Source organism: Sceloporus undulatus, chromosome 3 (genome assembly GCF_019175285.1).
Source record: "Sceloporus undulatus isolate JIND9_A2432 ecotype Alabama chromosome 3, SceUnd_v1.1, whole genome shotgun sequence".
Classification (NCBI taxonomy): Eukaryota; Metazoa; Chordata; class Lepidosauria; order Squamata; family Phrynosomatidae; genus Sceloporus; species Sceloporus undulatus.
This window is the reverse complement of record NC_056524.1, coordinates 233,683,451-233,711,133: the sequence shown is the minus strand read 5'-3', so window position 1 is coordinate 233,711,133 and position 27,683 is coordinate 233,683,451. Positions and strand designations below refer to the sequence as shown.

Here is a 27,683-nt window from a genome sequence, read left to right as displayed (position 1 = left end):
TTCTTTGGGGAAGATGTGGGTCCGGCATAGTTTCCCTCCACATTCAGGGTGTGTATCATCTAAACACTAAGCTCTGAATATGGCCAGAAATTGCGTTTTTGGCCCTTCTGTTTTGGGCCTATGTATCGCCATTGTATCTTAACTTTTATTATTGCACAATGGCAACTCATCCTCTTTTTCTGTTGTTTTCATTCTCAATAGGACTGTTTCTTTTCTTTTTTTAATGATTAAAAAAATCAAGAGATTGGTAACAAAATGTCAAATGAATTTCAGTATAATATAAATAGGTCTAAAGAAAGGCATATCAGGCCTGAAGGGTCAAACTACATGCCTCTTAAGCACATACTTGTTAGCGGTGTATACTTACAACTGGCCAGTTTTCTTTCTTTAGCAAAATCAGTCATGGGACTCTCACCAATATCAGTGATAGGAGTTGACAGTTTTCACCTCTTTAGTATCACTCTGGATGCTGTTATTCATTCTCTAAAGTACTGTTTGCTCAAACTACATTATTTGTATCATTCCCATTGAAAATACTGGCTTATGCACATTATCTGTGAAAGCTGCCACTGCATGATGTAGTAACTCTAATAATATTCACTGATACAGTAATCCTGAACAATCAACAGACATGCCTACAAATGGGCTTTGACTGCTGCTTGGATGTACTAAGCATAGGGCAACTGTGCTGGCACTCACTAAATCACAGAACAGTGTTTGCTAATACCAGCATTAATATGCCACCTCCCCCACTACCATCAGAGGCCAGTTCCCACATTTAAACTTTGCCTGACAACTGTGTGAGGCATGCCAATACAGAGAGAAGGGACCAAAGGACCATCTATATGAATACACACACACAGAGGAGGATAGGACATGTTGTCCACCACCATTCCTTCCCGGTATCTTTTGTGTACTCCTATCCAGCTGACAAGCAAAAGGCAGCTGTCCTACAGACAGATCTTTCCAGGGGAAGGTGTTAGTGATAAATGGTGCAAGCATGTTATATTTGAAAGGAAGACTAATGCAAAACAAACCAACCAACAAAACAGCAAAGCTAGTCCCCTGAGAAGAAGATGATTTTTTTCCCTGTGTCAAAATGTGATTACTAAGATTCAGGGAATGGACCATGAGAACTTCAGCAGATAATACAAACAAGGGTCCCTTTGAGCACACACAGAGTGTGCTTACTTCACAGCAACCTGCTTTCCATCTCTGAGAGAGTTGGACTGGACTGACTGGGGGAATAGCAAGGTAGAACGTCCATCTGAGTTTCCTTGTAGTCTCTTTTAACTCTTATCCAAGGGTAGCTATGTTAGCTACACAGCACCATCAAGCAGTGACACCTGCTCCATTGGCCTCTTCAGGTGGGCCCTTCCATACCATCCGAACTGAGGACAACAACCACAATATCTTGACCAAATGCAGGGCTATGACTAACCTCGTCATCCGTTGTCATCTTTCCTTCCTTCCTTCCTTCTCCTGTATCATTTTTAACACCTTTGCCTGATGAAGAAGCCAGTGAAGCTTTGAAAGCTTGCAACATTTATAATCTGCCTTTTGACTGGCCCAATACAGGTACCACTAGATAATACTGTTTTTTTAACTTTATGATTCTATATGGTTGCTACTTCTGCCCTCCTCCTGCTCTGTTAGCAGGGTTCCTGTGCTTTTGAGCTCCACGATGAGTGCAATTGCAAGAAGTAAAGCCATACCCAAGATCCAGTGTGGCACAGTGGTTTCAGGACTGGACTGTGGAGACCAGGGTTCGATTCTCTGCTTGGGCATCAACACCCAATGGGTGAGCTTGGGCAAGTCATGCTCTCTCAGCCTCAGGGGATGGTAATGGCAAACCCCTTCTGAAGAAAATTGCCAAGAAAACCCCATGATAATAAACCTTCTGGGCCGGTTTCTTCAGAGCAGGTTTGCCATTGCCATCCCCTGAGGCTGACACAATCCCCATGAAATGTCACAAATGACTTGGAGACAACAACAACAACAACAACAAGGCCATTCCTCAAGTGGGCAAGAGATGCCACAAATACTGTAAGTTTCCCCCTGCCTGTCAAAAGACACTGGAGAGTGGCCAAGGGAAGCCACAACAAGGAAAAGAAGCCCTCCGCCAGGTTGCCCTCCTTTTCCAGGACATGTCCTCCATCCCAGCCTTCTGTCCAGGAGAGAGTCCAAAATGTCCTCCATTTGGAACAAGGCTCAGAAGCATGAAAAGGGGGGCAATCGGGGCACCCTGTCCCTTCTGGGCCTCATAACAAACTCCAACTCGCAGAATTCCATAGCCTTGAGCCAGAAAAAGTTTTAAAGCGGTGCCAAACCGGGTTATTACTCCAGTGTGGATGCAGCCAAAGAAGCTGGACTCACCTTGGCAGCGATGGCGACAGGTAAAGGGTCCAGCTCCTGCCCTTGCAGAGCCAGCAGCAGCAGGGAAGGGGCCAGGAGGAGCAAGAGGGGCCCCGGGGCCTTCATGGTGCCCCACGGCGCCTGGTCTGAGGGGCTGGAGGTCAGCAAGAGCCCTCTCTTCCTCCTCCTGCTGCTGCTGCTGCTCTTCTTCTCCTCCTTCCCGCCCTCTCCTCCTCCTCCTCCTCCTCCTCCTCCTCCTCTTCTGGCCAGCCCTTGCTCTGGAGGACTCGGGGGCTCTGTCTGGACTGGGATTGGAAGAAGGCGCCCCAGAGCAAGGGCTAGAGGCCACAGAGGGGTGGGGCCCAAAGGGACCTCTGCTGCAGAAAGAGGCAGAGAAGCCGAGGGAGAGCCCAGCAGCCCCGCAGTGCCTGCCTCAGGGGAGTCCGTGGCTTCTCAGGTAAGAAGGCAGGGCTGGCAAAGCAAGGCACGTCCTCCTCCTTTTCCCCCGGACGTCTGTCCTCCCATTTCAGCCTCTCTCTCTCTCCAGGAGCAATTCCCAAAGATCCTCCCTTTGGAACAGGGCTCAGAAGTACGAATTTAGATTCCTAGGAGTGTTTTTAGCTCAGGGTGACCAGAGGTCCTCCTTTTCCGGACGTGTCCTCCATTTCAGCCTTTTTTCTCTCTCCGGGAGGAACTCCCAAAGATCCTCCGTTTGGAAGAGGGCTAAGAAGCATGCCTTTCTATTCCTAGGAGTGTTTTTAGCTCAGGGTGACCAGAGGTCCTCCTTTCTCCGGGACATGTCCTACATTTCAGCCTCCTCGCCATGAGGAATGCCACACTTTCCTCCACTTTCAGCATGACTAAGAAGCATGAATTTACATTTCTATGAGTGCTTTTTAATCTTTTATTTTGAAATGTCTTCTATTTGTGTTGAATATCCCCTAGATCTTCTAGTGCTTGTCCTCTGTGGATAGGACATCTGGTCACCCTGGTCTCCAGAGAGTCACAGCCCAGTCAGTGTTCAAGCCACTGTTCCACACTCACGGCCTGTTATGCTGAGGGTCATGTCCAAATACCAGGGTGAGCAGAGGACCTCCTTTTCCTGGATATGCCCTACATTTCAATCTTCTGTCCAGGAGAAATTCCAAAATGTCTTCCATTTTGCGCATGACTAAGAAGCATGAATATATACTTATATTAATATTTTTGCCTTTTAGTTGGCAATGTACTACATTTTCCTTGGATGTCCTACATTTGGCGGTGCCTTCTCTTCCTTTGTGGTTAGCACATCTGGTCACCCTGGACCTGACCTATCTTTTGCCCTCTGCTTGCCTGAGCTTCATAAATGGCAAGCTGGTGAGGCTGGTTGCGTGGGTCTTTGGCTGGACTTTGCCACTCCTTACCAAAGCCATTTTGTATTGGTCATGTAACATTGGGGTCTACATCTGCACCTTCTGGCACAATAAGCAGCCAGGGCATGTTCACAGGGCAGTTTACTGTTGACATGAAGATTTTCAGGGCTTCAGTTTGTTAAGGTGGTCTCCATTGTCCACATAGTTCATGGGATGAAAGCAGGACTTGGACAAGTTAGCTTTTAGGCCAGGATGGCTGCTCACCATACATGATGTGCTTCTGACAGTTGTAATCCAAAACAGTAACTTCTACTGTTACTGCCTTTTAGAAGAAAAAGTTATCTACTGTCTACTGATGATTCTGCTGCATAGCTATGGAGTTCGAGTCACATGTCTTCCTTCTGAAGTTGTCTGAACAAAATCAATATATTACAACCATTGAATTCTTCTGATGGCATACAGAGTAAAAGGCTGAAACATAGAATCATAAGAGGTTATCACATAGGATAGAAATAACTCGCAAAAGCAGGTAGTTTTTCAGAAGATGTTTGCATCAATGTGAAATAACATGACATTAATCTGAATGCAAAGTCAACAAAACCCATTCTTTTTTACTTTCAGGAACTTCCCGAAAGTAAAAAGAAGTGTGTTTTGCCACCTTTGCATTTGGATTAATGTGTTATTTCTCACTGATGCCAATGCATCTGAACAACAATGCACAAAAGTGGGTGTTTTGCAGATTTTAAAATCCTATTTCTGCACAAGATTTAACCAATTTGCCTCCTTGTGATAAACTCCATAGAATCATAGAGTAGGAAGAGACCACAAGGGACATCTGGTCTAACCTCCTGAGGAACTCTCAATCAAAGCACCCCTGACAGATGGCCATCCAGCCTCTGTTTAAAGACCTCTAAGGAAGGAGACTCCACTACACTCCTGAGGGAGTGTGTTCCATGGTTGAACAGCTCTTACTGTCAGGAAGTTCCTCCTAATGTTGAGGTGGAATCTCTTTTCCCGGAGCTTGCATCCATTGTTCCAGGTCCTATTCTCTGGAGCAACAGAAAACAAGCTTGCTCCATCCTCAATATGACACCCCTTCAAATATTTAAACAGGGCTATCAAATCACCTCTTAACCTCCTCTTCTCCAGGTTTCCCTAGAATTATGTTTAAAAATAGCTGCTTTAGGCTACAACTAGGGACCCTTTGAGCCACAGATATTCAAGATTGTATCATATCACCTCTTAACCTTCTCTTCTCCAGGCTAAACAAACCCAGCTCCCCAAGTCTGTCCTTTCTAGACTTTTCATTATTTTGGTCACCCTTCTTTGGAAATATGAAATAACCTGGTTAATATTGACAGGGCAATAACAAAGTCATTAGAAAAAAAATCTTTTGGATACTATAACTTCTCCAGCAATGACTCTGGGAATTGTGGCGCAAACAGTAATCTTTTCAAGTTCTGGGTGATATAATATGAACTGTCTTAGCAAGCTTACCCATGATACTGAAATTGGTGGCTCCTTCCCATTTTCCCAGGGCTAGGGAGAGGCATTTCTTCTTGGAATGGCTTTACTTATACCCTGGAATGGTTGGGATTTGGCCATGGCATCTTCTGGAGACCCTAGAGAGCCATTGTGTACTGAACTTCATGGACTAATGGCCTTATTAAAAAGACAGCTTTCTATTATCCTTGCTTGCCTTGATATGAGAAGGACCAATGTAGTGCTCATGTTCCATGTGCCTGAAACTTAAAAAGCCTTTACCTCTCAGTTGTTACCAAGCTTTCCCAGTGTGACCCACCAAAGGCATTTTGCTGTTTGGAGCAAATTGCAAATGGACATTTCCCTCACCCTGCACTCCTCAGTTAAAGTTTCCTTGTACTGCCTCAGTCTGCAGACTACATGCCAGCACACTTTATGAATCCTTCCTGGTCCTCTTAAAATGGGTGTAGGTGGTATTTGGCTGAGAAGTGCAGAATGCTTTTTATCTTTCAGGAGAGAGATCATGCTACAAGCAAATGAACAAAAATGTGTGCTGAACTGACCAGCTAAATAAAAGGCTTTATTCTGAGAACAAGTATGAATAAGTAGATGGTTATTTATATGTGCATTTATTTGTGAGCTTTGCAGCCTGCTTTTCCTTCAGTGAGATGAAATCAGTCTACGGCTCTTCTTGCACATTTATCCTCACAACAATCCTGTGAGGTGGAGCTAGTTGAGTGACTCTGGCTTAAATCCTGTTGTTAGTCCTGACTAGAGTAGACCTGTTCAGTCAGTGGTATTTACATACATATTGACTCACCATTCAACAATTAGTTTTTGTTGTTGTTAACTGCTACCGAGTCAACTTCGACCCATGCTGACCCTATGAATGAGAGACCTCCAAGTCTCCCTATCTTCAGCAGCTCTGCTCAAGTCTTGCAGACTGGGCCAGGGTTTCCTTGATTTAGTCTATCCATCTGGAATGTGGTCATCCTAGCTTCCTACTGCCTTCTACCTTACAAAGCATTATTGTCTTTTCTAATAAGTCATCCATCCCTTCTCATGATATGTACGTTTACTCTAGTTGAAACTAACCAACAGGTTGCCAGCCTCTGACTGTTTCTAGGTCACCCAATGAATCTAGGGTTGCCATAAGTGAAGACCTCCAAACCGGGACAAATGTAGGACAGATGTAGGACAACATTTTCAAATGTAGGACACATTTTTATAAAAATGGAGGACGTGCAAAAAATTGAGGTTTTTTTAAAAAATGTTAATATAAATGCATGTTTTTAGGCATGATCAAAATGGAGGATATTTTGGCATTATTCTTAGACAGATGGCAGAAATGGACTTGCCCTCGGGTTCAACTGTACATCTCAGAAGTGTGTACTTGGGCAAGGGACTGTGGTTTTTCTTCACTGCGCATGAGTTTGTAAAAATCACAGCAAGTTACATTGGCCGTGCCTCAGAGGCTTGTTGATAACAATATCACCATCATCATCATCATCATCACCACCACGATAATTGGCCAAGAAAGGCAGACTTGTTAGCATTCAAAGCACCATAAATACACAAAAAATGCACTTGCATATATTTAATAATAATAAATAATGAAAAAATATATAAAAAACAAGGCAGGGGTGTATATATTTGATAATAAAAATTCATGTAATAAAATAAAAAACAAGCAATAATAAAAATTAATAAAATAAAACAAAAACAAGCAATAATAAAAAAATAATAAGAAAACAAAACAAGCAAGCTAATACAATTAATGAAAATAAAACAAAACCAGCAAGAATAAAATTATTAAATAAACCAAAAACAAGCAATAATAAAATTAATAAAATAAAACACAAAACCAAGCAATAATAAAATTAATAAAATAAAAAACAAAAACAAGCAATAATAAAACATTAATAAAAAAATAAAAAACAAGCATAATTAAACTAATAAATAGAAACAAAAACAACAATAAATAAATTAATAAAACAATAAAAAGCATCTAATAAAATTTCTAAAATAAACATAAAACAATGACATACTAAAATTAATACAAAAAAGCAATAATAAAAAATTAAAATAACAAATAATACCCTAACCCGTATTTTATATTTTTCATATTTACAAACCTCAATCACTCAAGGCCAGGCCTAATCTGGCTCACTGCTATCTTCCTCCTCCCTCTACTTCGTTGGTCCTATTCTGCCCTTGCCTTGGCACCCTTCCTCCGGCTATCCTCCCCTCCTCCCCCCTCTTCTCCCCCCCCTCCTCCTTAGGATGGCTGGTGCGGAGGCAAGGGAAGGGGGCAGGGGCGGGCGCACGCGCACGGCGAGGAATTGGGCAGGCGCGCGCGCTGCCACTGGCCCCTGCTGGGGGCCTGGGCGGCACGCAAGCCCTCACAGTGGGGGCGCGGTGGCGGCAGCGCCTGCCACCGAGGAAGAGGAGGAGGCGGCGGAGGAGGAGGTGGGTTGGCGCCGCAGCAGCCGCATTAGCAGCAGCAGCAATGGGCCGGAGCGGGCCCCCAAACCGGGAACAAGGCACGTGGGGGCCCAAACCGGACCGGGACTGGGGGGCCCCCAAAACTGTGATGTGGCACGGGGGCCGCCGGGTTTAGGGCAACCCTAAATGAATCTCATGGCCATGGCAACTATAGCCTGCAGTTCCCAGCTGCAGTCCATCACCTGACCATACTCCGCTGCTTTCTATATGTATTGTAAGATTTGAAGTTGATATTTTGGCATGTGGATGTTTTTAAAGTTTTGCTTTGGCCACCAATAGGCAGCTTAAATGGTTAATTGGAGGAGAGACACACATTATGTCACATCAAAATGTGTCTGTTGTTTTTTAATAGCCACCATTGGGACCATGCCATGCGAGGGGTTTGTGAAAATGGAATCTAGGGCCTGAACAGACAGCCCTTCAGGTTACTTTGGAAGTGTGCTATTTAAATGACACATGCATCTTAAGAGTCCTGAAGCTGCGCTAAAGCCGCACTCACGTCCTTAGGACTGGAGTGTGGCTTTAGTACAGTTTCCAACCTCTTAGGATGCATGCATCATTTAAACAGCATGCCTCCAAAGTGACCCGAAGCAGCTTTATTTTGGCCTGCTGTTTGGGCCCTTAATTTCCCATAGTGCAGTTTTGATTATGATAGCCCCCCTCAAAAGCTGCTGTTTGTGTTGGTAGCAAGATTGGAAGGGAAACTGAAGGCCATGTAATTAAATCATTCCAAGACATACAACATTCCTGGGTGGCTGTCTTGTCAATGCTCAAATACCTTCATCGAAAAAGAAGCCAGCTTTTGATGCAGTCTAACCTACTGTTGAACAATTCTGTGGAGGAAATTGTGCTAAAATTTTTCTTCCTGGCAATTTCCACCCTCTTTGGTTAGTCCTGCTGCCTGGAACAACACAATTTTTGCTTCATGTTCTGCATGACAGCTTTTCAGATATTTGAAGATGCTCTTGTATCGCCTTAATTTCTCCAGGCTAAACATACTCTGCTCTTTTAACGTTCTCGTAGAAATCTGTTTTCCAGATTCTTCAGCATCCTGATCACTCTTCTCTGTATGTACAGATTCTAGTTTTTCAAAGATTTTTTTAAAAGTGGCACCCTGATGGCATAAGATCTGTCTGATCTTCAGTGCATCCACACTGTAGCAATCCAGTTTGACACCACTTAATTGCCATAGTCATGCTATGGAATTCTGGTGCTACAACAAACTACAATTCCCAGAATTCCCAGAATTCCTAGCTACAGTTCCCAGAAGCTATAGTTTGCAGAGCCATGGCAGATAAAGTGGTGGTCAAATCAGATTATTTCTGCAGTGTGGATGCAGTCTTTCAAGCTAAATAGAGTCAGCCCTTGTTAGTAGTTGCATAGGGGGCTGCCAAGGAGTACCAGTGCTGTAAACTATATTTGGGAGGAAAGAACTGTCAAAATCACCTCTGAGTATTCTTGGTCTAAGAAGCCTATGAAATTGAAGATTTTCATACTGGACTCCAACATCGCTCAACGTGACTCAGTCATCACTCAAAAGTGCTGGAAGTGTGTGTGTGTGTGTGTGTGTGGTGGGTGTGTGAATGCCAGGCGCACTTCCGGCATCGTCATTCAATCATTGCTCTCTCCTTTGCATCCCTGAATCGTTCCTGGGGAGCAGATTTCCTATGAATCAAAATTTGCATTATAGAAAATGTGCTCCCATTGCAATGATTCAGGGACGTTAGAGGGTACCCATTTCCATGACGATTAAGGAAGCGCACACTGGCGTTCACACACACACACACTTCCGGCACTTTTGAGTGATGATTGAGCCATGCTGGAGCGACATTGGAGTCGGGTATGAAAATCTTCATTGATGGGGTTGTCATAAGTTGGCAGGCAACTTGAAGGCACATACACCCAATACAGCAGTCAGGGCTGAAGGCAGAAATGGGTCAGAAAGAGCAGTTTGAGAGGTCACATATAACAGACAGGATTACATCTAAAACCTAACAGGATTGGCCTGGCATGCAACCCTGGTTGGAGTACCTAGAACTATTCCCACAGAAGTGAATAAATGCATATACACTACTTGTCCCTCCCAAAAATCTCCCCCATGTGTCTAATTGCCATGTGATTTTTAAAAGGCTGCTTGCCAACATGAGGAGCTTGTGGGAGAGAGGTGGTCATAGCTGCAGAGGGGCTAACCTTTTCCTTGCCAGCAGTGATCCATTTTGAAATGTCCCATTCCATCCTGAAATTTGGGTTTAAAAAGCAGGGAAGACTTGAAAAACAAACTCTGGTTGCAGTTGGGGGGATATTTTTTGAGGAGGGGAAGGTGGAAGTTAATCCTTCCATCTGTAGCATCACCCCCTACAGAAATGAGCCTCAGTTTCAAAGAACTTATGAAATGGGCAGCTATAGAAAGAGGGTTCAGTTTTTTGCCCTAATGCTCTCCTGGAAGGTTTCCACTTTCAGTTTCAGCCAATTTTGGGTTGTTAAAAAAGGGTTGGGGTGTGTGGAAAGCTTGGGGGAGCAAAACATTGTGAGTTTTTTGAGGTGAAAAAATTGTCTAAAGATTTTAAATGTGAGAGGTCTGGAGGCATGGGGGGCTTCAGGGGCCACATATTGGGCCCCCAAAGCCCACATGTGGCCTATGGACTGTACTTTCTCCATCTGTGTTTTAAAACTTCAGTTAACACCAATTTTGACTGTACCACAAGGATGAAATTTGTTGCGGGCAGCAGAGCAATAGCCGTTTGTTGATGCTATGCATTCTGTTTTGAGTAGATTATTGGCATTGGCTACAATAAAGCAAGAGTTTGGCCTTGAGTCACCCGGGCATTTCCTTCCTCACAACAAAATGAGCAATGGCAGCAGGTGCAGTAAGTTGATCCTGCTATCTTGTCCGTAAACCTTTTGCATCCAGGAAAAGAGAGTGTTATTTCCTGAATGCCAGCCTTGAAAACAAATCTGGAATTATGTCTCCATTTAGGAATGCTGTGATTAAGGCTTCCACCAATCCCCTCAGACATATCTATTTATTAGTAAGTCTGTAAAAAAAAAACCTGATTGAAAATGTTCTTTCATTACATATTTTGACCATATGAAATCTTTTGTATATAGCACTTCGCTGAAACACAGATGTTTAAAATAGGTAGTAGTATCAATAGCTGTAGGTAACATAACATGACTTCAATCTCAATAAATGAATTATTGATAGGTGAAGTGCATCTATACTTCTGTGTCCTGGGAACAGCTGGCACAGTTTGCATTTTACACTGGTAGGGTTTTAAAAGAAACTGTTAATCTCTTTAAAGGCTTCCTGTACCTTGGCTGGGCTGTTTCTGGTGGTAACTAGGCAGATATTGGGAAGAGCCTGGTTCTCTAAGATTTGGAAAAGTTATTTTATGAATTTATCGACTCTGTTGGCCCAGCTGGGGGATACTGAGAGTTAAAATTTAAATAATAGTATTTCCAAGCTCTATCCCTGATTCATAATTTACGGTAGCTTTCTCTTCCATCAGTTAAAGGAAGCTAGTTGGATATTCCTTTAGAATCATGATAACTGTTAAACTTTTTAAAAATGTTTTAGCTGGTTAATTTGGTTACTATATTTTGTAGTCTATTTAAAATTTTAAATTGTGTTAAATTATTTTCAGTGACTTTACTTGTATGTTGCATTGGGATCCCATGATATAGGGGAGTTTCTAAATGTCAGTAAATGAATAACTGTGCAATGGGTTCTGTGGGCCCAAAGATATTTTGAACTTGTGCTAATTGTTAAATCTCTTTTGGAACCAAGAATTCAAAAGACATGTGTGGTACGGCATGGTGTGTATATTTGCTGGCCAAAGGGAAATAAGGTTTGCTTGTTTTTTTAAAATAAAACATTTTGGGCATGCCTAAACTCTAATTAAGGAATCTTTTAAATTCCACTTTCTCTCTCTCTCTCTCTCTCTCTCTCTCTCTCTCTCCCTTTAAAAAAAGATTGGTTATACTGTATCATTATAGGAAGCTTCTTGCTTTATATCAGATCAGATTATTTTCCCATCTTTCCTGGAATTTCCTGCGCAGACTGATAGTGGCCTTTTGGAGTACCAGGCAGTGTGCGGTCTTTCTTAGCACCCATCTTATCACCAGGTTCTAGCAATTGAATTTGGGACTTTCTGGTTGCACATTATGTTTTAATACTAAACTGTAAGCCTTTCCCATAGATTCTTGCATTGAATCAATATTAATTGCTTAATATAGTTTTTTTGAGTAACATCTTGTGAGCCATTCTCAGGATGTTTTGTACAATGAACAAATTCTTACATGTCACATTCTGTTGCTGGTGAATTGGGTCTCTAGAAAAGAAACTTGTGTTGGGCAAGATAGTGGAATCAATATCTCTAGAAATTCTGGGCTTCTTTTGGAGGAAATAAGTATTTGAGGCATGATATTAGAGAGCTACTAACATAACTCACCTTAGATGTATTTTTAAAAGCACACAAATAAAGTTCAGCTCTTTGTCTACTTTCTTCATCTGCAGATCACAAAAGTGGTAGAAGGATCATGATTTTCAGAGTTGGACATGTACTGCAGTCAAATCTTGCTGATTAAAAATTAAGCAGTGAAGACTTGAATTCAAATGTATTTATATGAACCACATCTATCATGCATTCTTTAAAATGGATCAATCATATTATCACAAGTGTATGGTAAGTTTTGTGTTATATCTGTTAGTCAAGAGCAGTCTGTGTATTATTTTGATCACAAAGCATGTTGCTCAAAAAGGCTTCCATGTTTCATTTACTTGACTATTCTTGTTGGCATATGTAGTGTAACTGCAAATATTTGCACATAAATATGCAATCCAAATTTGATAGGGCACAAAATAATGTTCTTTCCTCTCTTTCTCTAAGAGGCCTTGTGTTGTTTAGCTCCTCAGTATCTCTGGTCCTTTCCACATGCTTACCTTCTCATCCAGATGCAACATATGCTCTTAGGTGTGAGTCTGTGGGTTTCTGTGTGAGTTTCACTAAGCTACAGAATGGCCAAACCCTGAAGGCATGATTTCCTTCTTTGACATACCTGCCCTGGACAGTCTTTTGCATTTCTACCACCTATGTGTTGCTTAAAGCTCAGGTCTGTGAAGTGGTACCCCAAAACACTGCCAGACTCCCTGCCCTTCCTGATTTTTTAGATTTTTTTTAAAAATTGGAGGGTGTTATGCTACAAGGCGAAGCTTACAGTACTATCTTGATTTACAAGAATGTCTCTGGGGCCAGAAAGAATGAAGAAATATTCTCAGAAAAAGGAAAATGTTTTTAAGTATATCCAGGTGTTCAAGGAAAAGAAAGCAAAAAATACAGTGGCAATGTTCATAGTGGTATGGAGTGTTTTGTGGGGCTACGGAGGTGTTAGAGCAGAAGTGCATGTCTCGCCTGGGCTATGTGTATGCATGTTTTGGCTTTTGTTCTGTGTGCATTAGTTGTCTTTTTTGCCTTTTTTGGTGTAGGATTTGTTTTGCTGTGGGTTTCTTTGTGGTTCATTTTCTCTGGGATGTGCTTGTACATGGGATGTGTATTTGTTTTGCTTGATGTTTTGAGGAATGTAGAATGTAAGATGTGGGTGGGTTTTTTGCCTTTGTGTGACATTTCTCTGAGCATTCCTAATTTTCCTTTTGCGAAACTGAAATTAATTTTTGGTCTACTTTCTGGTCTACAAATACCTTGATTGGTATTTGGGCTAGCAATTTACTTGTTGGAAGTTACATGTCTCTGGTGGCCAAACTAAATGAAACAATTAGCATATATTTAACTGAAATATTGTTTCAAGTGGTAAAAGACTTCTGTTTGACAAAGCATGTGTCTTCAGCTATACAACTTTTATTTACAGTTTGTTTGTGATTAGTCTTGGAAATATCATAATGTCATTGGACTAGGGATGCCATATCCCAGCAGCACCTGGGACTGTACCGGTTTTGGCGGTACTGGGCCCGCCCGATCCCGGGTGCTGCCAAATCACGGTTTGGAGCCCGGCCTCTGAGCTGGGCCCGCTCATGCGGCCATGGCCGTGGCCGCTAATGCACGCGGCCAGCCGCGCCGCCCATCTCCTCCTCCTCCCCTTCCGCAATGCGTGGCCGCACTGCCCTCCTCCTCCTCCTCCTCCACGCATTCGCACACCCTTCTCCTCCGCACAGCCGCGAGGATGAAGTGGAGGAGGGCAGCATGGCTGCGCGGAGGAGGCAGAGGTGGAGGTGGCGCCTCCTGCGCGTGGCCCTGCCACCCTTCACCGCCTGCGTGCAGCCACACCGCCCTCCTCCACCTTCCCATACAGCCGCATCACCCTCCTCCTCCTCCTCCGCCTCCTCTGCCCCAGGCTGGGGGCCAGCAGCAGCTCCCTCTGGCACGTGCACGCGCATGTGTGCCTAAATGGAGTGCCATCGTCCCCTGGAAGCTGGCCAATGGCAGAGCAGTGGGGGCGGGGCTGATTCCAGCCCCAGTCTCCCATTGGCCAACCTCAAGGAGGAGGTGGAGCCTCAGATGAGGAGGAGGAGGAGGAGGAGGAGGAGGAGGAGTGAGACTCTGGGCCAGCCAGAGGGAGGGGAAAGTGCATCTTGGCGCATGGCAACGGGGAGGAAGTGGTGGAGGAGGAGGGGGTGCCCATTTTTAAAGGTTTTTTAGCGTGTCCTCCATTTTAAAATGTGTCCTACATTTGAAAATGTTGTCCTACATTTGTCCCGGTTTGGAGGTCCTGACTTATGGCAACCCTATATTGGACACATTGGTCATAATAAGCATGGACTTATTTTGCAAGTCTGATTGCTGAAGCACATGTCTCTGAAGAAAGCTTGTTGTGATTGGGAAATCATGTTAATTGCTGTAAATACACATTCCTCTTGATGTTTAATTTGATCCAAAGTCCCATCTGTCTGTAAAATGGGTGTTGAAACAGAAACCTATGGCTTCAAAAGAGTGGCTTTGTGTTTTAGAATGCAGAACCCAGTTTTGTCTTGTATTGATGTCATTGGGTAGGTTATATTTCCTTTAGCCTTTCTTTTACCATTTCCCCCTGTTGAATATGGTGACTGGCCACCCCTTTCCACAGTAGTGCTTTATGAATGGCACTTCCCCCAGGCAACTATTCTGTGAAAGCACCCCAAGTCCCTCCTTCACATTTCCAAATGTATTCACTGCCCCCAAACATTTGGGGATCACTTTCTTGGAGAATAGATGCAAGTGGTGAAAGCAATTGATGGCTTTATAAAGATGGGAAACTATATGATGAGTGATTGCTTCTAGCTGAATGGAGATTCCAGCAATTGAACCTGGGATTTTCTGCTTGCAATTATGGCTGCATCTGCACAGCAGAAATAATCCTGTTTGATGCCACTTTAACTGCCATGGCTCAATAGCATGAGATTATGGGAATTGTAATTTTGTGAGCCATTTAGCCTTCTCTGTAAGACAGCTCTGGTGCAATAACAAACTAGAGTTCCCAACCATGAACATTAAAGTGGTGTCAAATTGCATTATTTTTGCAGTGTGAATGCAGCCTAAGTGCTTATTACTAAACTGTCAGCCTCCCTTGCTTTTAGTATGAAATTAAAGGGGCTGTCCAAAGTGCTGGACATCTTTGGGGGGGGGGAGTAGGGCTCAGTAGTCTGGAAGGCACCTTTTAACGATCAGATGAAAATCCAGAGCAGATTCACTGCTCCACTGACATCAAAGCCCAGGGTGAATGTGTGACAAAAACACCTTCTACTTTACTGCCTATTTACCAGTGGCAGTCAGAGGCTGGGGAAAAGGTAAGCAAAGAATTGTACTGTACTGCCTTATTTCTTTTTGCTTTAACTCCCAGAATTCATGTTTTTAAGATATAGAAATAATCTATCTCCACACTGCTCAGGGGAGGAGGATAAAAGCTGAGGGGACAAATACTCTTTGTGAATAGAAGTGACTGGAGTTACAATCAAACTGTAGGATTTTTTTGGAAAATAAGTATGTGGAGGATGTTTCATGTAGAAATCCTTTTCTTGATTGTTTCTTTTTCCCTGGGAGGGCTAATATGTTTGAAAAGTGGCCAGGTTATCTCTGCTTTTTAGATTTCTTGGTTTGCTAATCAATTTGAAGCTGAATATAACAAATTAACACTTGTTTTTCTCTCTGCCAGGTGGCTGGTGATAATTGTTTCTTCACTACAACCAATTCATGGGGTAAGTTAATGAATGCAAAGCTTCCCTTGCTATTTTCTTACCTACGTGTTAGTAATTTTATTGTTTTGTTATTTGTCTTGTCTTTCCTCTTCAGATACAGAGTTATAAATGAACTTTCAAGACAATGTTTTAAAGGAAAGGTCTGAATATTTATACAGTATTCAGCTTTTGTTTCATAGATTTTCATCACCATATTGAAAGAATGCAAGAAACCCCAGAACTACTTTGTTTAATTACAGTATACCAAGAGTGGACATGTTGTAGGTTGCAATTCCTATGACTTATCACTTTTGGCTGTGGGGGCTATGTCTGATAGAAGCTGCAGCCTGGATGTATCTCAAAGTTCACAGCTGCTGATCTATGCAACAAAAATATCTTAAACTACTGAAAACAGTCTATATACACTTGGGTAAATTTCCTGAAGTATTTAGTTGCCTGAGCCTACAGTTCTGTAAGCATTTACCTTTGAATGGAATGGGATTTATTTCTGGGCAGATATGCCAAGGATTTTAATTACAGAAGTTAAAAATCAATATTCATTATGGCAGCGGTTCTCAAACTGTGGGACAGAACCCTTGGGATGTGCAAGAGCTGCTTACAGGCAAAGAGGACACTTGGAGCCTCTGCCTGAGGGAGAAGAAGTAGGAGGAGAAGCAGAGCTACTTCCTAATAAAATGTTAAGATACGAATATACATGAATGTATGAATAAAAATATGCAAGCTAAACAACAACAAATTTTTAAAATTCATTTAATGGGTCCCATTTTGGGAGAAAGGCAGGATAAAAATAAAATAAAATAAAATAATAAATAAATAAATAAATAAATTCACTGAGCAGGGGACACAATGCTTGCATGTGTATGTAAAGAGGGTCACAAAGGAAAAAAGCTTGAGAACCATTGTGTTGTGGGCTAAACTAGACATCACTTAAATTGTTTGTTTAGCCAAAAAAAATAATAATAATATCCCAGTGATTCATCAGGACTTTATCTTTTAACCATGCCTCATCTGCTGTCCCAGCAAAAATCACTGTTTCTCATGTAGCTATGAAAAAAGTTCTCATTGACTCAAAGCTCTCATTAATGTAACATCTGACTTGACCTTAAAAGACTAACATAGTAGAGCAGACTAGGGAGCTCTACAGATTGTCCCTAAGAGGCAGCCTGCAGCCACCTTTTTTGCACCAGATTGGGGCTACAGCAACCTCATGCCATGGCCCTGATCTGGCCTTTCGAGGGTGCAAAAAGGAGGTGCCAAAAGCTGCTTCTTTTTGCACCCTCGAAAGGGTGCCATAGCTGCATTGCCACTGCTATATGGTGCTCCTTTGGCACTACGTCATATGGATGCAGCACCGGAGGAGCACCATGACACCGCATGCTATATGGAGCAGCACATGGGGGCAGAGTCGAGGTGTGCGTCATCTGGACACAATGCCCTGACGTTGTCCCCAGGCCAGCCTTAATGGGTGGTCTGAAGAGGGCCTCAGACCCTTTTTAAATTCTGATCCTTGTGGCATTGTTTCGAATAAGATATTTATTTATTTATTTATTTATTTATTTGGGTTTAGAAATGTCTTTTCCACCCATTTCAGGCAGTATACGTATAACACTTAAAGTTTTAGATAACTGAAATTTTTCAGTTAAGAGTCCTCCAGATTGGTCTAAAAATTGTAAGTTCTCACATTGTAGCTTATTGTGCTTCGCTGGACATTGTTGGTTCCATATCTATGTTCCAGTCTTTTTAGGGGCTTTTGTAGGGAACTCTTCTAAATTTAAGGCAGTAGCTTTCAAGCTTTCTCTATTCACGAAGAATGTTTTCATTGATGCATCTGATGACATATGCTCAGAACTTGGGAAAAATTACTTTTGGGGATTGCAATTCCCAGATTCCCCTGGTCTAGAATTCTTAGGTCTCGGGGATTCTGTGATCTGTAATCCAAAAAAGAAATTTTCCAAGCTCTGATGATCCTTGCAGATTTGCCATGGAACTCCAATGCATGTTATTGGCATATGGAAATATGGATCATATATTTTAGGAAATATGTGCATCTGGACTATATTTCTAGAATACATACTTGAGCAGTCCTCACCACAGTCCCATGGAAACTGTTATCCAGTCATAGTAGTATGATTAGTCTTTAACTGCCTGGTTCTGTTTTATGGAATCTTGGGATCTGTGCTTTAGGGAGGGGTATTTAGGATCCCCAGTTCAAGAGCTCTAGTTCCTCACCAAACTACAAACCCCAAGTTTATGTAGGATGTTACTGTGGCAGTTAAATTGGAATCATAGTGCTATAGTTGGGCAGTGTGAAAGGGACCCATGGATATGAATGAATATTAACTGACCTAAATCAAATTGTTAACTTCAACTAGAGTAAACTGACTGAATAAATGGGAACTGGTTAAGTCAACAATTCTAGGTTGTGATTCAAGGTAATTCAAGGTTAAGTCAAACATTGTTAAGTCAACATTTATATAATTTTCATTGATTCAATAATTCTGTTCTCCTTGAGCCTAACACTTGATGAGTTTACAAAGAACCTGGTGCTTCATAGAATCGTAGAGTTGGAAGAGACCACAAGGGCCATCCAGTTCAACCCCCCGCCATGCATTGAACACAATATCAAAGCACCCCTGACAGATGCCCATCCAGCCTCTGTTTATAAAACTCTACAGAAGGAGACTCCACCACACTCCGAGGGAGTGTGTTTCACTGTCAAACAGCTCTTACTGTCAAGAAGTTCTTCCTAATGCTGAGGTGGAATCTCTTTTCCTTTAGTTTGAATTCATTGTTCTGGGTCCTGTTTTCTGGAACAGCAGAAAGCAAGGTTGCTCCATCCTCAATATGACACCTCTTCAAATATTTAAACAGGGCTGACATGTCACTTCTTAACCTTCTCTTCTCCAGGCTTCCCTAGAATTAAGTTTAAAAATGACTGATTTAGGCTACAACCAGGGACCCTTTGAGCCACAGATATTCAAGACTGTAACTTCCAGAATATCTGGCCAATTAGCATGGCTAATGTAAGGATTATAAACACTGCAGTCCAGAAATTCTTCAGTAGTGCTTTCAGCAAAGATTAGCAATTCTCTATCAAACTGGAAGTTATTTTATAAGAAATGGTCATGAATTATGTCTGTGTTTTGACTATTCTAACATTTTAATCTTTAGTGCAAAGTTAGCCCTGTGAAAATAAATAAATAAATATTTCCTAGAATGATATAGAAACAGAGTTTTATTAGGGGAAAAATGTCTTATTTTGACATTGCCTCAGAAGAATGCCTGTAACAAAAAGGAGAGGCTAATGAAGTACAGATTCAAATTCCCACGGGAATTCTGTCTCAAGATAGAAGAAAATTGCTTATATTCTTGTGCATGTGTGTTCATGTATACTGAAGGTCAAGAATTCAAAATGTTTTGCAAATACTTTAGATAAGGAAAAAGTGGGCAGGTTCTGAACAAAAACTGAAATATGAAGGTCTGCTATGATAGTCTGAGGCTGCATCTGAATTGCAGAAATAATTCAATTTGAAACCACTTTAACTGCTATGGCTCAATGCTATGGAATTCCAGAAAGTGTAGTTTGTGTTGGCATTAGAGCTCTCTGACAGAGAAGGATAAATGTTTCACAAAACTACATAAAGCATGTTCCTGAAAAGGTGATATTTTATGTCTTAACAGGATTAGCAATGGTGTCAGAACAATAGAAAACTGGATGATTTGAGAGAGGACATCAGCCTAAATCCAGTTGCTAGTCCCAATTAGAGGAGACCCATTGAATCAACCATTGAATGTTAAGTTAGCATCAAAATTAATTTAAATTCTTTTGATTCAGTGGATCTACACTGTTTAGGACCAGCAATTTAATTTAGGCATTTGTATCCAAACAGGTTTTAAAAAGTTATTTTCATTAGGGTAGTATAGAATTGACTGTTACATGATTAATCAATATAAATCCATAGGTGGCAAACCCGCAGATAATAAGGCCCCACTGTATTTCCTTTTTATTTATGACATTTATCAATGTATTTATTATGTACTATTGCTATAATGTATTTAATATCCCCCAATCCTTTTTTAACTGAAAAATTATCATGATCTACATATTATATTTGTCCATCCTTTCACTGGAAAGCATCCAGCATTGCACTTCTGGTGGTAAAACTTTGTAGTGGCCAGGGGAATAATCTCTCCTTTATACCCCAACACTTGATGCATTCCAGAAATTTGCTTGGGAGCACTAGGAACCATCAAGAGGGAGTTTTCATTTTAAGAAGATGCAAGGGCTGTATCAGGAAAGGAAGTTGCATTATTGGATATAGACCATTGCATTTTCATTTATTGTGCTAAGCAAAATTGTATGTCTGACCTGTTCTCAGGATCTTCAATTGATTATTTTGACTAGGGCCCCAAATTCTAGAGTTGGCACTGCCAATAATGCTGAAAAGAAGGAATAATTAAAACCAAGAAGATTAAAGTCTGTTTCTTCTTAGGGTGAATATTCCTATATTAATCGCTGTGGTGGACAAGATTGCTCAGTTTGTCAATGCTTTCTTGAAAAAGGTACAAGGGTAAGCATTTGCTTCTATTATTTTTAATTTATAGAACAGTGTATGCATATATTTTATACAAAGAGATACATATATGAACATTAAATGTAATATATGCATATATCAATTTATGAATGCATGCAGTTTTCATATTGTTTAACCTCTCTAACACAAGGAACTTACAGGTCTAAACATCAAACCAATGTATTAAAAGAAGAAAATGAAACTCCATAAAATGAAGTTTTAAAGCAGTAATAAAAGCAGTTGTGTTGTTGTTAACTGCCCTCAAATCGACCCCAACTCCTGGTGACCCTGTGGATGAGACATCCAGGCATGTGACCTCCCTGATTGAATCTAGTCAGCGGGTGTGGGTTCTTCCTCCTTTTCTGCTATTCTACTACCTTTACTAGTGTTATTGTCTTTTCTAAAGAATCATGCCTTCTCATAGAATCATAGAGTAGGAGGAGACCACAAGGGCCATCTAGTCCAACCCCCTATGACAGACTCAGTTTCATCATCTTGGCTTCCAGGGAGAATTCAGGCATGATCTGTTCTATTGAGCCTCCTCCCAGATGGAAGAAAATGCAGACACTCAAGCCCCATATTGTTCAATGGGTGTCATCATGCATGTGTCTACATAATGGGATCATAGGATTTTCTGGGACTGAGAGTGTGTGACTTGCCCACAGTCACCCAGCAGATTTCCATGGTCAAGCAAACAATCAAACACTCAAGCCACTACACCATTTGGGGACTATGCCATGGCAGTGAGAAACAAAAAATGTCATATGCCTCTTGGAGTTGGAATTTTAATTGCTGAACAGTGCAGCCATTAAAATCTTAAACCATGATCAAATAAAATGGAAGCACACAAATAAAAAATACTTTGAAGTCTGGTTTCCGCCTGCTCTCAGCAGAATGCATAAAATCAGTAATATGCATAACTGCTGTGTCTTTGAACAAAAGCCAGTTGGGATTGCCTGCTCTCCCTACTTTGTGAAGAAATACAAGCTGGGTTGGGTTTTTGTTTTTTGTTTTTTGTAGTGCCTCAAGAGGAATGGTTGAAATTCTTAGTAACAATCTTTGCACACTAGTTTTGAACTCTTAATACCTATTAAATTCTAAATATCATTTTTTAAAATGGCAACTCATCCTTGATTGGACCCAGTTACTAACAGGTACAGAACAATCTTCCCCTTCCAATTAATTTTGTTGTTTTTTGTTATTGTTTTATAATACAACTTCCTGGTTTCAGAATATAGTATAACACTCATCATAGTTATGTTGATCCAATCAACAATAAATTAATCGTGACTCAGGAAAGGAGCATGTGAATCCTAAGGAGAAGGAAGAAGACAGAAAGCATCATCTTGTGGCATACTCCAATGGTGAAACTTTCATTTTAAATTTGAGAACTATTATATCTGGACTGGGTGTCTGTGGTCCAAAACACACTGCAGAAATAATCCAGTTTTAGACCAGTTTAACTGCCCTGGCTCAATGCTAGGGAATCCTGGGGATTGTAGTTTATTGTGGCACCAGAGCTCTCTGACAGAGAAGGCTAAATGTCTCACAAAACTACATTTCCCACAATTCCCTAGCATTGAGTCAGGGCAAGTAAAGTGGTCTCAAACTAGATTATTTCTGCAGTAGGTTTTGGACCTGTGACAAAGAAGCCAGTTTCTTTCTGTGTGTGTGTGTGTGTGTGTATGTTTCCAACCTTCATTTCTCTTTAAAAAATTATCACCATTCTCCAGCAAAATATTATCTAAAGCTACCTCTTTACTTTGTTCTGAGAGGTGTGAAAACCTGCAGATTTTAGGAAGATTTAACTGGTTTCCTTTAATAACCCACCCACCCACCCCCAGCAGTTCACAGCATACGTCCTGCTCTGACCTCTGAAGTTTGATTCCATTCACTACTTTAAGCTTTGTTGATAGAGTTAAGTAGATCATAGGAACAAGCTTGCTTTCATGACATGACCTAATTTAGCCTCTTAAAAAAAAGTAAAGGCTTTTTGTAAGTAGAGTTCATCTGTTGTTTCTTCTACATCCAAAAGGGACAATTAACTTTTTATTCTCATAATATGGTTATTTGTTTCTGATGTTAAAACGTAAGTTGTGGGTGAGACTCCAACCAAACTGAAATTTGAGTCCACTTTCTTCAAATATTCTTGGGCATTGTGGCCTAGTTGAGGGATATGTCTATAAAATGGTTGTATCATAGCTTAGAACTGACTCCTTCTGTTTCTTCACCCATGAGGAGAGGAAGCAGAGCTTATGACTGGTTTTGTGACAAATCATGTCCCCATTTTTTTTTTTTTTACAAAGCTTGTAAGATTCATACAGACCTCCATTAGTTAACTAACTACTGGAAAAGAGATGGAATGAATATTTGAAAATATCTCAAAAATGGTTGAAAAGCATGTTTCTTGAGTGTTGAGAAACTCTAATGAGGAGAAAAGTGGATAAATGAGAATCTTTACACCTTGGGGCTTATTCTGTGCAAAATATACATGTGTGTGCGCACGTGTGCACACAGAAGACAACAGTTTCTATGCAAGAAATAGCATTTTGTCTAGAAATATTATTTTCAATAGAGAAAGTGATGTTTCCTGTGCAGAAGATGGTGTTTTCTGCACAAAAAGTGTGAAAGTGTAAGTCCTCAGCTACAGCATTTTCTGAATAGGAAATACAATTTGTGACCTTAGATAATTTTTAGCACATAAAATTCCACTTCAGACACAAGTGCAGGTAATTTAGAAATCACAAACTGAGCAAAGGAGGAAGTGTGAATGAACAAAAATTCAGATGCATTTATGACAAAATTAAAGTAGAGATGCTTCTTTAAATGTTAAAACACACTGAAGAAATAATCCAGTTTGACACTGCTTTAACTGTCCAGGCTCAATGCTAGGGAATTCTGGAAATAGTAGTTTTGTGAGATATTGAGCCTCTCTATGAGAGAGCCACAACAAACTACAAATCCCAGGATTGCCTGGAACTGAGCCAGGGCAATTAAAGTGATTTCAAACTGGATTATTTTTGCAGTGTGTTTTGGATCTAAGATTCTGTACTTCTCTGATAGAGGGTGAAGCCTGTGAGATATCCTCCAAAGTATGGCAGGGCTCCAGATGAGTTCTCTAGTTCCTTAGGCTCTGTCCGGGGTACTGAAATGTTAATATCCAATAACCCACACTTTTTCTGGAATCCTGATCCTAACTAATAATTTTTTTCTCTGTTGCCTGTGCTTTGTCTCCACCATAGTCTTACATTCTCTCAGTTTGCTTTAGATTTTGTTCCCCCTGGACTCGATGCAAGCTAATCGGTATACATGAAACAGCTAGACTTAAAGGCTGTTTCTTAATTGAATTGGATTTACTAAGCTAAATTTCATTCCTTTTTTCTTCTTCTCTTTTTGGTGCACAGCATGAGGTGCTACTGACACCGACTGGTCACTGGTTTAATTAGCTGACTGGTTAATTTTTCATTTTAAGAGAATCACAGTGGTAAATAAATTAAGACACATGATAGTGTAATACACAATACTCAGTGCTTTTCTTATGTGTGCACTGTTAGATTAGTGAACTAAACCTTGTGATTGCATCCATCCTAAAAAGGATGTTAGGGAGACTGAGTACACACAATATGGGCTAATTTTGTACAGGGCTTATTTGAGAAATCTCTCTCTCTCTCTCTCTCTCTCTCTGATTGTGGGCTAAATTGAGAAATAAAATATTCTTTTACACATGAACTAATTTGAAAAATAAAATATTATTTTACATATGGGCAAAGGTGAGAAATAAAATATTATTTTAGCCACCCTGAGGCTTTCCCTTTTACATTTGATTCACTGGATGTTTCTAGTTTTTTCTGCTTCTCATGCACATTAACCTCAGGATATATGTGGATGGAAGAAATGAAATTTTTTATTCTCAAATGTAAACAAACTTGCTATATATTTAAAAATCTATAATATTTTTTTAAAATATGCCCAAAATTAAACTGTATTTTTAGTTTGGGGTTTGATTTGTTTTCTTTTCATTACTGAATGAATCAGGCTTTACTGGATGAATTAGCAATAGGTTACTATAATTTTTATAAACAGTGTGACTATCTAAGCCATAGAAAAGTAAAACAAAATAAAATATTGTCCACTATTAAGCCACATTTCTATGTATGGTTGTGAAGGTTGTACCGTGAAGAAAACTTATAGGAAGAAAATCAGCTCATTTGAAGTTTGATGCCGGAAAACAATTCTGTAGATACTATGGATTGATAAAATACAATTAAATGTATGTTAGAGCAAATCAAGGCTGAACTCTTCCTAGAAGCTAAGATGACTACATGAAGGCTGTTGTACTTTGGTCATATCATGAGAATTCATGAGTTACTTAAAAAGACAATAATGCTTTGCAAAATAAAGGCAGGAAAAGAGGGAACTCACATTCCAGATGTATAGACTCAATGAAGGAAGCCACATACCTGAGTTTGCAAGACCTGAGAGGGGCAGTTGATGATAGGGTGACTTGGGGCTCTCTCATTCACAGGTTCACCATAAAATGAAGTCAAATTGGTAGCAGTTTACAACAAAAGCCACATTCAAACTTGGCCAAAAGCTTCTCCTATTTTTGTGCCTTTAACTGTCCTCACATTTTAAAAATACAGTGGATCCTTGCCATCCACTAGGGTTTGGTTCCAGGATTGCCCATGGATATTAAAATCCATGGTGCTGCAGTCTTATTCAATACAGTGGCACAATAAGAAGGTCAAAAATTATCACTGGCATCTTTCTGGCTTTAAATAACCCTCTTAAGCAAGTGCATTTTCCCCAACGCTTGTGGCAGCAAAGAGACATTATACTCAGCACCTGCTAGAGTGGTAACTAGCCAGGCCCACTAGATCAATGCTATGCCTAATTCTTTTTTTCCCGCTGCAAGTATCAAAGATGTAATAAGCACTCCAAAACTGACTTAAGAGGAGTCATTTTTGCTGGGAGAAAGGTAGCATCTACCATAACTTGCATATAGTACTAGAAGTCCTGAACAACAACAAAAAATGATTCTGTCTACATCATATCTTGTACTGAAATTTGAGTAACTAGTATTTCAAGAAACAAATATTGCATCACAAAAACTACCCCAAATATGCTTTGCATTGTAAGTCTTCTCTGGCTAAAATGAGTAACATCAGTTTCTGCAGAGGAGAGCCAAATCACAGAGTTTTATCATGATAGCAGTAGTAGAAAATCACCACTACACATTTATTTGGTACACAATTTTGAGTTTTAATTTCTTTTGAAGGAATCATATTTTCTTTAATAAGAACCACTGCTCTCCTTTTCAAATCAAGCTGTTTTGTTTGGTTGAGACTCAACCTCCTACAATCGGTTAAGTCCAGGATGTGCTAAAATAACATTGGCTAGTCTTGGGATTGGAGAGTTCCTGACCTAGACAATTAGCAAGCTAGTGGAATTTATTAGCATCAGCTAGCAGATGCCAAGCATAACATTCTGTCTGTTTTAACTGAACTAATTTGTCATTTCCACATTAAGCATGGCTTCCTTCATCCTCTTTATTTTGACAGCTGTCCTGAGACTGGAACACTGCAGCAGTCACATTAGATGGGCACAAATAATGGATGTTATGGATGGTATCAACGTGGTCTTAACAAAGCTTCCACTCATAATTGGTCTTTGAACTGAAAGAAAGACCAGAAATGCTCTGGCTTTGCATGATGTGCCTAAGTTAAATCAGTCAACTGTCAAATTCATTGTGAATTCTGGATTTAGTTAGTGTGTTCTGTTACTTCTACCTATTCTGGTGACAATCTAAATTAGGAATGGGCAACTGGCACTTTATGGCCTATACCTGGCTTCTGATACCCTTCTAAGTCCTATTATAGCCTGGAGAGCTGTTAAAGCCATGAAAAGCTATTACATTGAGTGCCTAGCAGCCCAAATAACAAATGGTGCCCTTCCAAGCCCAAGGTGCATAATAAAGTTATTTTGGTACCTGAAGTAAAACAAACAAAAAACTCTTAGACATATATCCCATTCCCTTGGGTTATAAATACAATAATGACTATAAACTAGCTAACAGTAGTTCTTTCATGATATTCCAAAATGAACCATCTGAGACAGTTATCATATTCTTACCTAATGAGTAAAGACTGAAAACAGATGGCTCTAAAGGAGTGGCTCTCCACTATGCCTTTGCTCACCAGACTGGGGCTATGGCAACCGCACACCGTGGCCCCAATCCTGCGTTTTTCCAGCACCAAAATAAGTGGCAAAATGCAGCCCCATTGTGGGGTGTAAAAAAGCTGCCCTGGCCACCGCTGTGGTGGCTCTTCTGCATTTCTTCGGTGCAGTGTGTGTAAACGCTGCGCTGCAGAAATATCATGACACTGCCCGGCATTTGGTCAGATGGGCAGCATGACACTGATTTGGGGGCAGAGTTGGGGTGGGCAGGGGGCGGCCATCTCACCCCCACTCCACCCCAAAACCAGCATTTCTTGCTGGTCTATACAGCCCTCCAAAGACATAGCTATGTTAGGGGCAGGACGGCACCCCTTTCTTAGTTGGATTGGGGCTGTGGCAGCCGCATGCTGAAGCCCTGATCTGGACTTTCCACTGTGCAAAAAGCAGCTCCTTTTTGCACCACAGAAGGGTGCCATAACTGCTGGTGCCACAGTTTTTAAGTGCTCCTTTGGCACTGCATCATCTGGATGCAATGCCAGAGGAGTGGTGTGATACCACCCGCCATGCAGTTGGACGCATGGCATCTTGGTGGCATCAGGGCAGCATTGGGGCATGAGTTGTGCTATGCCATGCCCCTGCTCTGCTCACAGGCTGGTGTATAACATTGGTCTGTAAGCCTCTTAGTGTGGAAAATCAGTAACAAGATCCCTCTACATACTTCTTGCCTAATGAGTAAGCCCTATGGAAGCCAAATTTTATAACAATGTTGTTCTCTAATAAGCGTGCTTGAGGTTGCGGCCCTCTTAGAAAGGATTTTTGATCATTTAATTGGAACAGGGTATTTTCTCCACCTGATTAAATATTTGGGACAGCTGCCTGATCCTTGGTGTGGTTTTATTGTTTGTTTTATTTGTGTATGTGTGTGTTTTGTGCAGCAAAATTATAAAACTGATCCATTTGTCTCAGCATTTTGCTGAATGACTAATATGTTTGCCATCACCAGAACTGCAGGTATGCTGTAGGGAGCCAAACAGGAACTGCCTTGCAGTGTTT

The 27,683-nt window shown here is 41.0% G+C and overlaps 2 protein-coding genes across 3 annotated transcripts in view; one reads left to right on the top strand and one right to left on the bottom strand.

Annotated features, from left to right (window-relative positions):
• Positions 1-2,561, bottom strand: part of COL4A3 (collagen type IV alpha 3 chain) — a 114,339-nt gene extending 111,778 nt beyond the window's left edge. Inside the window, exon 1 of the mRNA XM_042460066.1 lies at positions 2,377-2,561. Coding sequence (XP_042316000.1) covers positions 2,377-2,481 — 105 coding nt within the window. The 5' untranslated portion in view covers positions 2,482-2,561. The remainder of the gene's footprint in view (positions 1-2,376) is intronic.
• Positions 2,562-2,626: 65 nt separating this feature from the next.
• COL4A4 (collagen type IV alpha 4 chain) overlaps positions 2,627-27,683 on the top strand; it is an 83,425-nt gene continuing 58,368 nt past the window's right edge. For both annotated transcript variants that reach the window (XM_042461071.1, XM_042461070.1), the window contains exons 1-4: positions 2,627-2,812; positions 12,211-12,379; positions 15,837-15,879; positions 20,373-20,450. In XM_042461071.1, coding sequence (XP_042317005.1) covers positions 12,336-12,379; positions 15,837-15,879; positions 20,373-20,450 — 165 coding nt within the window. In that variant the 5' untranslated portion in view covers positions 2,627-2,812; positions 12,211-12,335. The remainder of the gene's footprint in view (positions 2,813-12,210; positions 12,380-15,836; positions 15,880-20,372; positions 20,451-27,683) is intronic.